This window comes from Pimephales promelas, chromosome 17, assembly GCF_988280905.1.
Source record: "Pimephales promelas chromosome 17, fPimPro1.hap1.1, whole genome shotgun sequence".
NCBI classification, from domain to species: domain Eukaryota; kingdom Metazoa; phylum Chordata; class Actinopteri; order Cypriniformes; family Leuciscidae; genus Pimephales; species Pimephales promelas.
Genome location: NC_142785.1, coordinates 18,246,217 through 18,260,617, shown reverse-complemented (window position 1 = coordinate 18,260,617; position 14,401 = coordinate 18,246,217). Strand labels below are relative to the sequence as shown.

Sequence of the window (14,401 nt, the reverse complement as noted above, 5' to 3'; positions counted from 1 at the left end):
AACCTTAAGGATTTTGAGAGGATCTGTAATTGACCAAAATCTCTCCTGAGATGTGTGCAAACCTGGTGACCAACTACAAGAAACATCTTACCTCTGTGCTTGCAAATTAGGGTTTCTCCCAAAGGGTACTCAGTGATGTTTTGCTTGGGGTTCAAATACTTCTTTCACTCACTGAAATGCAATCAATAACATATATAAAATGTTTTTATGGATTTTTTTGGTTGGTATTCTGTCTCTATCCGTTAAAATAAACCTTCCATAAAAATGATTGACCTTCATTTCTTTGTAAGTGGGCAAAATCAGCAGGGGATAAAATAATTATTTTCTCCACTGCATGTATTATAAGGGGATTTACAGTCAAAGACCCAAAACCAGGTATGATGAATGAAGACCTGGAGTCAGAATGATAATAAATTGAAAAAAGTTTTACTGAAGATAGTTTGTAGTTTCATCAGGCAGAGGTCAGCTTAATGACTCACAAGGAGTTTGCGGGCCGCCCCGCTTACAGTTACAAAGAGCACAGCAGTTATACCCTTCACCAAGGTCTATACGTCCTTGCTTGAGGTTGAATGATTCTCATTGGCTAAGAAATAGATAAACATAGTAATTTTCCACACATAAACAAATCTCCATTGATTATGCCTCTAACACTCAGACCCTGAAGTTAGGCACGTCGTGACCTTCCAGGTCGCAGATTTGGGTTGCTGGGCGCCAGCATGTCCAGAACAAGAACTCAGTCAATCTTCAATAAATGCCATTGGTTCCTTAACCTGTAACCAAAAAGACTAACCCACACACCGACACACAGCTTTTCCAAGGTTGGGTTTGGCCAGGCTCTAACTATAAACAGGAGAGACATCTCAAAACATCAAAATAATACGTTCTTTCTTTCAAGGAGAGGACACTTTAATCTAACACAGAAAAGTAAAAAAAGAAAAGGGCTAAATGAGCAAGCAATGTTACTGCATTCAGATATCAAATACAGACATTACAGAATACACGAAAGAACATTTTAGTACATCACACTTCTATAACAAAGTAAAATATCTTAAGTCAAGAGAAGTCAATCAACTTATAGGAAAATATTTATTAATACCTTGATTATAATCACTCATTACATATACATCGAAGCATCATTGGATTCCAGAATCCACTCCCTTCAGTATCATCATAGGGAGGAATATTGAATCTTTTTTGTTTAGGTCAGATTTGTATTGTCCCCATCATAAACTATCAAAAGCTTGTGGTCGTAAGATTTTTGAAAGAAGTCTCTTATGCTACATTATTTTGTCAAAAACACAGTAAAATAGTAATATTGTAAAATATGATTACAATTTAAAATTGCTTTTCTCTTTTATTATGTTTTAAAATCTGATGTATTCCTTGGATTTCAAAGCTGAATTTTCAGCAGGCTTTGCACTTGTCTTTCCATGCTTAAGTCGTACTGACCTCAAACTTTTGTACAGTACTGTAGGTTTATTATTGCCAACTTCTCTTGCACAGAGAATGGTAACCATATTATATAATTGCTAACCATAGCTTGTGGTTTCGGAAATTTCATGAATTTAGTTTCCCAAGCTCAGCTGTTACATCACATTCTTATTCTGTGTTATACCTTTTACATTACAGCTCAATCGCATTTGCAGTTTTCTGTTGTTGTTTTTTTTAACTATCATTTTCATCCTTTTTTAGATAAATAGTATACACAGTTGTTGTAGTGAATATATACTGCTACTGCGCATACACTGTACTAGTGTACTTTACTACCAATGTAGGAATATTCCTGTCTGATATACTATAAGATGACTAGTGGTAAACTGTTAAGCAAAAATTACAATTACTATTAGCAACTAAATTATTCTAAGTCTTTAAAAATATAGAGATTTTGACATGTACATTTTCATCCATGCAGATGGATACACACACTTGCTGTTATTATACTGACCTTCCTTTGTTCTTTCAGCAGATTATTTGAGAGTCTGACATAAGTGGATGTGCTCTTTTTTTTTACATATGACCTTTCAGAATCACCTTTTAATGACTAGTACTTCCTCAATATAAAATACGAGACGTTGGCCTAGATGTGTACAGATACAAGAGTACTTGAAAAGACATAGCACTAGCAGTAATTGTGAGAACACAATATGTATTGGGTAGCTGTTTGGAGTAGTTTAGCTCTAACATTCTGGTGTTTTAAAATCTCCTGCACCCGATTTTGTGTACTCCGCTGATTAATCTATCGAGTACCTGACAGTCACAATGACCAATAAGCACATCAGTCTCTGCAACTGAACATCAGGAAGTAAGTGCATCTCTCTTTCTGTACATAGCTCTGAAGAGTCCAGCTGCCTTCCACGAACAGAGGAAAAGTCTGGAGAGAGCTCGCGTAAGTGACTTTATCCCCTTTTTCAGTTGCTTCTCATCTTTGATTGACACTTTTGTTGACACTTGTTTTCTCTTTTACTGGTGCAGACTGAGGATTATCTGAAGAGGAAGATCAGGAGTCGGCCAGAGAGGTCAGAACTGGTCAGGATGCACATCCTTGAAGGTTAGTGTCACATCATTCTCTTGAATATTAAAACAGAGTAATGATTACCATATTTATTTAGGTTTGTTTTTTTCCTTTTCACAAAATGAAAAAAAAAAAAACTTTTGTTAAAGGAGAACTCTGGTCAATTTTAACATTGAGCAAATTTTTTTTGTACATTTGGAGTGCTGTCAGTACAGACAAAAATCAGGTTAATATTCATATCCTGTTGACTTCAATGGGGCAAGTTCTAAACTTGTCTAGCCAAGGATGTAAGGAGGCAAAAAGCAGGTTTAGAACTTGCCCCATTGAAGTCAACAGGGCATGATTTTTAAAAAGAGGATAATACGATGTAGGCAACACCGATTTTTGTCTTTTTTGTCTGTACTGACAACACTCCAAATGTACAAAAAAATGTGCTCAATGTTAAAATTGACCAGAGTTCTCCTTTAAGAAGTGTGAAAATGCATCTTTACTGTCTATTTTTTTAACAAACGGTTTGTGCATCTATAACGCTAAACTTTTTTGTTATATTTTGCATTACATTTCATAAAACTAGTTAACCACTCTAATCAATCCCTCTATTTTATGCTATTAGAAAGCAAAATGTATATCTTTGTTGTAGTTTCTATTCACCACTATAAGTTTGCCCAACTATGACAACTTCCGCTTCTAAACACCCCAGATTTTTGAAAAAGGTCCATAGCCATTATATTATCTTGACTTGTTCAGGACTGAAGGAGCTCTCTGTAACTTTTTATTATTTCCCTTTCTGATACTATAAAAACAGGTAGCTGATCAATATGCAAACAATTCTAATTGAGTCAGTGGACTCTAAGAAGGGAATTTAGGTGGTATTTACATAGAAGGAAGTGATTCAGTTGTTAAATTTGTTTCGCCCACAGAGACCTCAGCCGAGCCCTCACTGCAGGCCAAGCAGCTGAAGCTGAAGAGAGCTCGATTGGCAGACGATCTCAATGATAAGATCTCTCACCGCCCTGGTCCGATCGAGCTCATCCACAAGAACATCCTCCCTGTGCATTCGCTCATTGGTTAGTCTGTAATAATCAGTCACAAACAGTGTTTATGTTGCTCGCACTATTACAGCAATGTCAGCTTTTTTGTTTGCCGTTTAAGCACTATAAGCATTTTCTCCACAAATGACACTAATGTAAATCTATTATTTGCAAATTTGACAAAAGCAGGAAACTTGAACTACATTTCTTGTCAATAACATCCCTGTCTTTTAAATTGTGTAACAGTTGAACTTCAGTGAACAAATTGATTAATTCGCAAACCAAATATTAAATCTAAGTTTAGTTTTACTCTCGTTAATTCCTTAAGTGTGTCTATGCACATATCGGACAACTAATTTCTTGCGTATAATCAGGTACCGAGTCTCCGAAGGGTGAAAGCTCCTCATTGGATGAGGACAGCAGTGATGCGTTGTCACCGGATCCCCAGTGCAGTCAGGACTCTCCGTTGGGTCTTGCTCCTCAACACTCCCCCTCTGAAATGCTGAATATGAATGGAGACCTCTCACCATCTCAGGTATATTCCTGTTTCAGTTGTTCAATATGAGACAAATGGAATATTTATTTTGTCCTTTCAGTAAGCTAGACTTCTGTACACTTAAAGGGACATGTATGACTTTCTTTCTTCTCTGGAACACAAAAACAGAAATTTAGCAGAATGGTCAAGGCTATTTTTTTCCATTTGTATTGTTCCTTTAAATTTTCTAATTGAGGACAGAGTTGAGGACAATGTAATGCTTTTAAGTTCACATAACGTATTTAACCAGTTTATATATCGTAGTTCCTCACTCAGGCCCCACCTCCTCCACTCGTTGCATCTGATGCCTCTCCGCCACAGAATCTAACCAGTGAATTTACCATAACAAACTCTTCCCGTCCACCGACAGGACATACGAAGGTAAAGCAAAAGCCATCAAACCCATCATCAGTTAAATTTTTTGGTCTAAACCGATTTCATCACTCATGCTTCTCTTTTTTTGTTGCATTGCTTTTTCTCACCATAAGCAGCTGTCTAAGTCCAGCACAGATCGAATCTCTCATCGATCCAAGAAAGCCAAAGATAACAAGCCCAAAGTGAAGAAACTCAAATATCACCAGTACATCCCACCTGACCAGAAGAACGACCGGGAGCCGCCGCCTCAGCTGGACTCTTCGTACGCCAAGATCCTCCACCAGCAGCAGCTTTTCCTTCAGCTTCAGATCATCAACCAGCAACAGCAGCACTACAACTACCACACTATCTTACCTGCCCCTCCAAAGTGAGTATAACCACACATGATATGGATTCATTTTACCTGATCAAAAATACATTAAAAACTGTAATAAAAACAAACTTTTATTTTTTTTATTTTATTGCAACTGCTTTCAATTTTCTTGTGATACCAAAGCTGAATTTTATTACTCTAGTCTTACTTGAGTAATAAAACTATTGCTCTAGTAATAGTCTTTTACTATTACTCTATTAAAAGACTAATCAATCAATCGAACTTAATTACAGACTCGAAGACCAATTAAAAAAATAAAAAATAAATCAGAAAAGACATTAAACAACATACACAACCCATACCCATATTACTCTAGCTATTACTCTAGTCTTCAGTGTCATGTGATCCCTCAGATCTTTATTTATTATCAATGTTTAAAACAGTTCTGCTTATTTACATGTTTGAGTAAACCGTGATAATTTTTTTCCAGATTTAATTGATTAATAGAACGTTCAAAAGAACATCATTTATTTGAAATAGAAATATTGTGTAACATTTTAAATGTCTTTACTGTCGTGTTTGATCAATTTGTTGTATCCTTGTTGCATAAAATTATGAATTTAATAAAAAAAATTAATAAAAATAAATTATAGTATACAAAAATCGAACTGACCTTTAATATTTGAACAGAGGTGTATGTCTGCTAGAGTAGTGGTTCTCAACCCAACCCAAAAATGGGTCACAGATCTTTTTTGATTCACAAAACATTCCCAAATTATATGCAAATAATAAAAGCTAAATCATGCATAATAATGATAACAAAGTAAACAGACAAACCTTTGCAAGATAAAACAAAATGTGATACAGAAAACAGGTTACAAATTCTACGTTCTGAAGCAAAGCCACCGTTCTAGAGAAGTGTAGACACAACTAACTGGTTTAGTTATAAAACTAAAATAAATCTGTTCAATTCCAGACTTCCTGCTGAAAAACAGCAACCATCTACCAATGTGGGCCCCTCCCCTTCCCAGACTATTTCCGCATCCTCGACAGTCTCCTCCAATCAGAATGGGCCCAATCGCCAGAGCCAGCCTACAGCAGGAGGAGCTAAACCCAGCACTTTACCCCCAAATCTGGATGAATTCAAAGTGGGTAACAGTTGTAGTTTATTTACTTTTACTAAAGCAATAATTATATAGATTTTAATATAGATTTTATGAAGAGGTCAGATTTGATCATGAACCAAAACAATATTAAAATATTAGTCACAATATTAGAACCATTGGAGAATATGATACTTCGACTTTTTTGCACTACTGTGGATATTTTGATACTAAACTGATTAATCTCGCTTTCAGGTTGCAGAACTTAAACAAGAGCTCAAACTGAGGGGTCTGACAGTGTCTGGAACTAAGAACGATCTTATTGAACGACTGAAGAACTACCAGGAGCAGAACAATGGATCATCAGCCGCAGGAGCTGCAGCTATGAAAACTGTGCCTGCTCAGTTACCGCAGGTGTCAGTTCAGTCATCTGGTGCCGTCCCACATCAAAACCCGAAAGACGCGGCTGCTCCAGTGTCTGCCTTTTCCTTAGCGGCTACCACTAGGCTCCACAGCACAACTCCACCACAAATCATGCGCTTCAGCAGCACTAGCTCCTCTCCTCCTGTGTCTCCTACACCCTCCGACCGCTCTCTGGCTGGATTGAGTCCAGATGAGACCAGCTGCAATGGGGATGTGTTTGGAGAAATGGTAGGTCTATGTGTTTGAAGATGAACAGCAGAAATGGTTAAAGGAAAATTAGGGATGCACAATATATCGGTACTATTTTTTTATTTTTTTTTATTTATTGTCATCTTTCAATGTTGTATATATTCAGTTCATGTTCATTTCCCCTATTTCCATTTGGATTAACTGGTAACACTTTGTGTGAATTAACTTATCATAATATGATAAGTTAATTCACACACACTTAAATTTAACTTTAAAGGGATAGTTCACCCAAAAATGAAAATTATGTCAGTATTTACTCACCCTCATGTTGTTCCAAACCTCTATGTGTGTATTTGTTCTGCTGAACACAAAGGAAGATATTTGCAAGAATGTTTTAATCAAACAGATCTCATTCCCCATTGACTATCATAGTAGGAAAAATACATTCTATGGTAGTCAATGGGGAATGAGATCTGTTTGATTAAAACATTCTTGCAAATATCTTCCCTTGTGTTCAGCAGAACAAATAAACACAGAGGTTTAGAACAACATGAGGGTGAGTAAATACTGACAGAATTTTCATTTTTGGGTGAACTAACCCTTTAATGTTTTACAAACTTATTTTAGTATTAGTTCAGTTTTACATTCCTATTATTTAATTTGTACTGATGGTATGTAATTTGTACAGATTTGTATCTAATTAGAGATTTTTAACCTAAGAAATATTTATATCATCAGTAATAGACAAAGTTTTTCTAAATTCTAAAAATTAAGAACTTTGGTAACACTTTATTTTACAGTGTACTTGTTACAATTGTTACATGTACTTACCATAGTATTAACAGTAAATAATGCATAACTACATACAACTAACCCTCAACCAAATCCTAGTACATGTGGTTGCTTATTATTACTCAGTACTTTAAAGCTACACTGTGTAACCCTTTTAGTTTATTCTTAGCTAAAAACGCTTAGTTCTTTCAGAAATATATGTGCTCATTAATGTATTATTTACTTCGTTCAAGTAATAAAGTATTCTCGTGAGTGTATAATATGCCATTGAAAATACACATGGGTAAGGGGCTCTAATGTCGGTCGCAATGTTGCCCCTCCATCTTGAAAGTACATTAGCCAAAGAGGGACATACCCCTGATGTTAATTCAAGCTTCGCCTTTCGCGTTTACGTTTGAGTTAACGCTCATGAACGAGGTCGAACTGGAAGCCATGTTAATCTTGAACTACATTGGCCACCGTAGGAGTTGAAACGAAATCGGAATTGAGAGGAACAGAAACTAATATTCACTGGATGGTCATATACATTTTCACCACTAGATGGGGGTAAAAATCACACAGTGTAGCTTTAATGTATAATTACACTAACAATGACACCTTAAAATGAAGTGTAACCAGAACCGTTTCTCCCTTAACAGGTTAGCTCACCTCTCACACAGCTCAGCCTGCAGCCGTCTCCAGACCACCGCTCTCCAATTAAAGAGGAGTCTCTCGGGCAGATGCAGGCATCCTGCAGCCTTTCTCGCCCGGGTCTGCTGCCAGTCTCGCAGCGTCAGGATCCAGGTCCAGTGGCAGCATCAGGAACTGCAGTGCTTTCTCTGGACAAAGACCAAATGCTTCAGGAGAAGGACAAGCAGATCGAGGAGTTGACGCGCATGCTCAGACAGAAGCAGAGGCTGGTGGAGACCCTGCGCTCTCAGCTGGAGCAGGGTAAGCGCGGATCGGCTGCAGAGGTCACAGACAACGTGGGCAATGCTGAAATACCTTTGCTGTCTAACGGACTGGAAGTGAGAGTGAAGGAAGAGGTCAAGGAGGAGATGGACACATCAGAGGACCTGCAGAAGCAAGGCCAGCCCCTAAAAAAGATCCAGACGCAGTGTTCGCAGCAGACTCTGCTCAAGCTGCAGCAGATTCATCGGCTGCAGGCGCAGCAGCAGCAAATGCTCGTGGACCTACCAAACACACAGACCACACAGTTACTGCAACAGCAAAAACAGCAGCAGCAAAGCGACCCACAGAAACTGCAGCAAGAGCAAGGAAAGACACGGGTGTTGCAACTGCATAAGCACCAGAAGGCTCAGTTACTGCAGCAGCAGAAGGTGAAGTTACTACAGCAGCAGCAGAAGACACTGTTACAACAGCAGCAGAGGACTCAATTGCAGCAGCAAAAGAAGACCGTGTTACTGCAACAGCAGCAGCAACAAAAGTTACAGCAGCTCATCATTCAGCAGAGCCAACAAAAGCAGCTACAAACCAATCAGAAGCAGCAGCAGACGCCACAAAATCAGCAGTTACATACACCACAGGTCAGCCACATTTCCAGGTTTTGTTGTGTGCATTTAGTTTTTATGCGGTTCTTGTCGTCATTTTCACGTTTATTTTAATTTAATTTTTTACAGGTTTCACAGGTGTTTATCAATCAGCCATCTGGCACTCAAATTACTACGTCTTTCCCACTGGATCTCCTGAAAGCGCACTCCACACCTACGCTAGTCACCGACAGCAATGGCAACCGTTATCTGATTGCACTCACCAGTAATAGTGTGGAAAGCCTGACTGGAAAGTCTCCTCAAAGCAAATCTAATGGACGGATTACTCTACAGGTGACTAAACGACAATTTCATTCATATATTATTTTAAAATGCAATTTATTCCTGTGATGGAAAGCTGAATTTTCATATGAGAAATCATATATGATATAAAATATGATTTGATGCTCAAGAAACATTATTATTATTATGTTGAAAACAGTTTTACTTCTTATTTTTGTAATGATAATCCTTGGTTTGTTGTGTTTCAGAGATTGCAGTCAACCCCTAGCAAGCTCCCTAGCCAGTCATCTGCTGATATGGCTAGTTCTGCCAACCAATCACAAGCTGTCAAAGAGCCCATCCCCAAAGTATGTGCATATAAAAATGAGGATGTGCTTACTCAAACCTGTTCTAAAAAAAATAGCATTTACATGATATGGAGATCTCTCTGACAACTTGAACTGTGAAGTCTTGTGAAGAGGCATGAAATTAGATGTGTTTCAGAATACAGTCAAACCAAAAATTATTCAGACACCAGATTTTTTTTTTAACTAGTTGGTGCAGGACACTGTTGTTCATTTATGTAAGTTAGCATAGCAAAATAAAAGTAAACTGTTACTACTTATACCAAAAAATTCTTCATACAGTGGTCTACGAGAAATATTTCTAAACAAATTGGGACCAATTTTGGGACACTTTGACCTAACTAATGCTAATGCGTTATGTGACCTTTTTACACCACAGACTGAAAAGAAATAAGCATTGCTTGGTCATTTTTTGACCTAAATTGATATCTAATTGTGTACTTAAATTGAACAGCTGACAGATATTTAATCTGATTCATTTGTGAGACCAAAACCATTGAAATGTCAACTGATTTGATATCTCTGTGTTCTTGTCATATCTTATTACCATTTTCTTAACTATAGCGAATAAACTGTGAGAAATGTTAAAAGTGTCTAAATAAATTTTGGTTTGACTGTATGTACAAATAGTGTATGATGAAAGCCAATGATAAGCACGTTTTCAACTTATAAGGGGAAGTTAGTTAGTTAATTCTTTGACTATTCTTATTTGAAATCAACATAGTGAACATTACATGAATTTGAACGAGATGCGTCTACACCCAGCTTTTTAACACATATGCCACCTCAGTATAAATGAGACTGGGGCTTTTTCAGTCATTCAAAATCATCGGCATGGTCCAACAGTACAAAGGAATTACTTGTTTACCTTGACACTTAAACAAAACTTGTCAAATATTTATGTAACATGCATTGACTTTCCAAAGTTGTTGACAGTTATAGACCCGTGGATCAACATCACAGAATAACAGTTTCAAATGTACATTCAAAATTGCAGATATGAAATGACCTGTGGGCATTTGTGGATTGCATTGAGAGCTAACAAAACTTTGTATATGTGTTACAATTATAGTACTTAGGGGATATAAAGGGCTAGGCTGCATATAGCTGTGCTTTATCTCCTCTCTGCAGCTGACTCATACTGAAATCTCCCATTTCCAGGTTCAGAAAGAAGGGCTCCACTTGGAAACCACAAGTGTTCAGGAGTCTAGCCAGCCAGTGTCCGCGCCACCGAGCTTTGAGCCCTTCTTCTGTGAGGAATCTAACCCACTGAACAAGCCCTCTTCACCCCCTTCATTTAAGGTATCACACATGCATTATTTATACTCATAATACACATGCTTTAGTTTTGTTACCCATTTTCCCTTTTCTTAATCTCCTTCTTTGCTAAAGCTCACATTTCTTTTTCCATTTTCCTCTACCCATCATGTCCATCTGTTTTAGGAGGACATTTGCCCAACATTTGATCAACATACTTTGTTCACCCCTTCCCCCCCTAAGCCGAACAATCACCCCCCTCAGCGTTTTAAAGTATGGCCTTTACTCACATTCTTACTTTGTTCCTTTTCTCTTTTTTCTCCTTCATTCTTTCATCATCTTTTTCTGATTCCACTGTTTTTCTTATAGTAACATTGGTGATTATTCTCTGTTCACAGGATAATGTCTCTAACAACCAGCAAATAGATGATTTGTTCGATATCCTGATCAAGAGTGGAGGTAAAAATAGTTTTTAAGAGTCTTTTTTTTAAAGAAATGAACTTTAATTTGCAAGGATGCTTTAAATATATGGAAAATGACGGTGCTTTATAACATTTCTATTTCAAATAAATTGTTCTTTTAATCTTTCTATTCATCAAAGAATCCTGAAAAAATGTTTCACGGTTTCCACAAAAATATTAAACAACTGTTTTTAACATTGATAATCATGAAATTATTTTTGAGCACCAAATTAGTATATTAGAATGATTTCTGTAGGATCATGTGACATTGAAGGCTGCCATCACAGGAACAAATTACATTTTAAAATATATTCAAATTGTAATAATATTTCTCAAGACAACAATTTTTACTGTATTTTTTTACTGTATGATCAAATAAATGCATCCTTGGTAAACATAAGAGACTTCTTAAAAAATAATAATAATAATAATAAATCCATCTTCTTTCCACATTGTAGAAATTTCGTCTGGATTTAAAGCCAGTCAAGACCCCTCCCTGTCAGACCTTCACTCCAGCCCACCCACTCCATCCCCACCTCCTCCCCTCCACCTCTCACCACCCACACATCAGCCCAACCCTGTTCCCGCTCCTTCCCAGCAGCTCCCAGACGCCCCAGACAGGCCTTGCTCTAGAACTGTCCACCTCGAGGACTTCCTGGAGAGCACCACCAGTGCTCCTCTCCTCGGCGTGGAGCCGGACGGCCCATTGACGTTGATCGATGACCTCCACAACCAAATGCTGAGCACTTACAGTATTCTGGACCATCCCCAATCTCCAATGGACACCAGTGACATGAGCTTCTCACCCCACCCGGCCAACCTGGACTTTGAAGACCCCAACCTGGATGGCATGGATTGGCTGGATATACCCGGGGTAGGAGGGGGCAGTAATTGTAACGGCGGGGGAATGATCCTCGCCCCTCTCAGCTCGCACACCCCACCCAGTGTATTTTCTGCAGACTTTTTGGACAGTTCAGATCTGCAGATCCACTGGGACTCATGTTTGTAGCTTTTGGTCTTAATTGCTTGATGACACACATTTAGCACCTTCAACCTTACTGTGTATAGGCTGTACACAAAACACTCCATTCGCACATATGCTGTTTCTTATGCTGAAATTTGTTTCTTCATATTCCTGCGCCGAATGGTATTTCAACGGTTCCTGTGTCTGATAGGTCCTCTTAAGCACTGAATTTTAAGTTCTCATTTACTGCATTATGCTCAAATGTTTCGCATCACACGGCACTGTTGCCTTTGCCAACGGAGAGACCAATCTGGACCCTGACACCAACTTCTCATACCTTCAACAGCGCAAATTAACCCATACTTTGGTCTAGCAAAGTATTAGACCAGTTGTCCATGCTGGTTAGGCTAATAATTCACTTTAAGCACACCAGTTAGTACAAACTTCTACATATCTTTGGCACCATTATAGTGTTGCTTCTGCCCATTTCAATAAAGTTATGATCTCATGACCATTATATAAGGCAATTTCTGCTCACACAGTCACTTGCATCGACAAACTAAATGGAGGGAAAATATGAGATATCATAGATCTCCTTGATTTTGAACCCTTTTGGCATGTTAGTTCTTCCAACATTGCACTTAAGCTGACCCGACTGGTGCTCTGGTGTACACGACCCAATTTAATGGGCTCTGCAGGGAACCAGGTTTGGTGACGTTCACCAGATCTCTATGCATTGCTGTACTTTAGGATCATGTATTGATGAAACCTTTGTTCTTTTCCCTCTGATTGTGTAGCGATTCGCTGGTGGAGGTCAGGGCTGGGGTTCAGGTTTCGTTTCAGAGTACTTGGAACTTCTTGTTTTTTAAAAAAGGAAAAAAATAAAAGGAAAAAAATGCAGTGTGGAGGGTGTTTTGTTGTATTTTTGTTTTAAACTTACTCGCATAAACACGGTACATTCACTCACAATGGACATTTCTTATTCTGCTATTGAATCAAAAGGGCTTTTTAACAGTATTTAGAAGTCTTCAAAATTATATTGAATATAAAAACCTGAAACTTCAAATAGAGTGGAACTTGAATGGGTGCCATCTAAGCAAACAAGGTATATATAATGGTAGTGAATGATTTTACATTTAATTTTACACTTGCATTTGATGCTTTGGATAAAAGCGACTTTCATTGCTTTTAAGGTATATGCTAGTTTTTCTAATAGTTCTTGGATTCTCTGGGAGTCAAACCCCCATGACAATGCTCAACATTTTAAGCTGCAGGAAAATGTGGGAATCCAGATTTTATCATCTGACTGTTTAATTTTTTTTAAAGATATGCATTTAAAATCAGATCATAAAAATCACTAAGAATTATTGAACACCATCTGATAGAGGGCCATGAGACTTAGACCTGAGTGCAAAAATGGAGGCTCTAGCCCCTTCCAGAGCTGAGATATCGAAACTCAAAAATTGGGCCCGAAAAAAAAACGACAGTGGTACCCCTTACGTTTTTTTTTGGGGGGCGAAAAATTAAGTTTCTCCAATCTTCCCAAAACTCTGGATTCTGATAGAGGGCCATGAGACTTAGACCTGAGTGCAAAAATGGAGGCTCTAGCCCCTTCCAGAGCTGAGATATCGAAACTCAAAAATTGGGCCCGAAAAAAAAAACGACAGTGGTACCCCTTACGTTTTTTTTTTTGGGGTGAAAAATTAAGTTTCTCCAATCTTCCCAAAACTCTGGATTCTGATAGAGGGCCATGAGACTTAGACCTGAGTGCAAAAATGGAGGCTCTAGCCCCTTCCAGAGCTGAGATATCGAAACTCAAAAATTGGGCCCGAAAAAAAAACGACAGTGGTACCCCTTACGTTTTTTTTTTGGGGCGAAAAATTAAGTTTCTCCAATCTTCCCAAAACTCTGGATTCTGATAGAGGGCCATGAGACTTAGACCTGAGTGCAAAAATGGAGGCTCTAGCCCCTTCCAGAGCTGAGATATCGAAAACTCAAAAATTGGGCCCGAAAAAAAAAACGACAGTAGTACCCCTTACGTTTTTTTTTTTTTTTTGGGCGAAAAATTAAGTTTCTCCAATCTTCCCAAAACTCTGGATTCTGATAGAGGGCCATGAGACTTGGACCTGAGTGCAAAAATGGAGGCTCTAGCCCCTTCCAGAGCTGAGATATCGAAACTCAAAAATTGGGCCCGAAAAAAAAACGACAGTGGTACCCCTTACGTTTTTTTTTTTGGGCGAAAAATTAAGTTTCTCCAATCTTCCCAAAACTCTGGATTCTGATAGAGGGCCATGAGACTTAGACCTGAGTGCAAAAATGGAGGCTCTAGC

At 38.2% G+C, this 14,401-nt stretch overlaps 1 protein-coding gene across 7 annotated transcripts in view; it reads left to right on the top strand.

The window, feature by feature from the left end:
- Positions 1 to 12,976, top strand: part of mrtfab (myocardin related transcription factor Ab) — a 42,360-nt gene extending 29,384 nt beyond the window's left edge. For 3 of the 7 annotated variants that reach the window (XM_089122067.1, XM_089122068.1, XM_089122073.1), the window contains 15 exons: positions 2,331 to 2,386; positions 2,473 to 2,548; positions 3,433 to 3,579; positions 3,918 to 4,078; positions 4,343 to 4,459; positions 4,567 to 4,820; positions 5,743 to 5,914; positions 6,125 to 6,520; positions 7,912 to 8,799; positions 8,893 to 9,096; positions 9,294 to 9,392; positions 10,551 to 10,691; positions 10,833 to 10,919; positions 11,045 to 11,105; positions 11,566 to 12,976. In XM_089122067.1, the coding sequence (XP_088978193.1) occupies positions 2,331 to 2,386; positions 2,473 to 2,548; positions 3,433 to 3,579; positions 3,918 to 4,078; positions 4,343 to 4,459; positions 4,567 to 4,820; positions 5,743 to 5,914; positions 6,125 to 6,520; positions 7,912 to 8,799; positions 8,893 to 9,096; positions 9,294 to 9,392; positions 10,551 to 10,691; positions 10,833 to 10,919; positions 11,045 to 11,105; positions 11,566 to 12,116 (3,410 nt within the window). In that variant the 3' untranslated portion in view covers positions 12,117 to 12,976. The remainder of the gene's footprint in view (positions 1 to 2,330; positions 2,387 to 2,472; positions 2,549 to 3,432; positions 3,580 to 3,917; positions 4,079 to 4,342; positions 4,460 to 4,566; positions 4,821 to 5,742; positions 5,915 to 6,124; positions 6,521 to 7,911; positions 8,800 to 8,892; positions 9,097 to 9,293; positions 9,393 to 10,550; positions 10,692 to 10,832; positions 10,920 to 11,044; positions 11,106 to 11,565) is intronic. The other 4 variants (XM_089122071.1, XM_089122070.1, XM_089122069.1 and 1 more) reach the window with 4 other exon arrangements.
- The last annotated feature ends 1,425 nt before the right edge of the window (positions 12,977 to 14,401 follow it).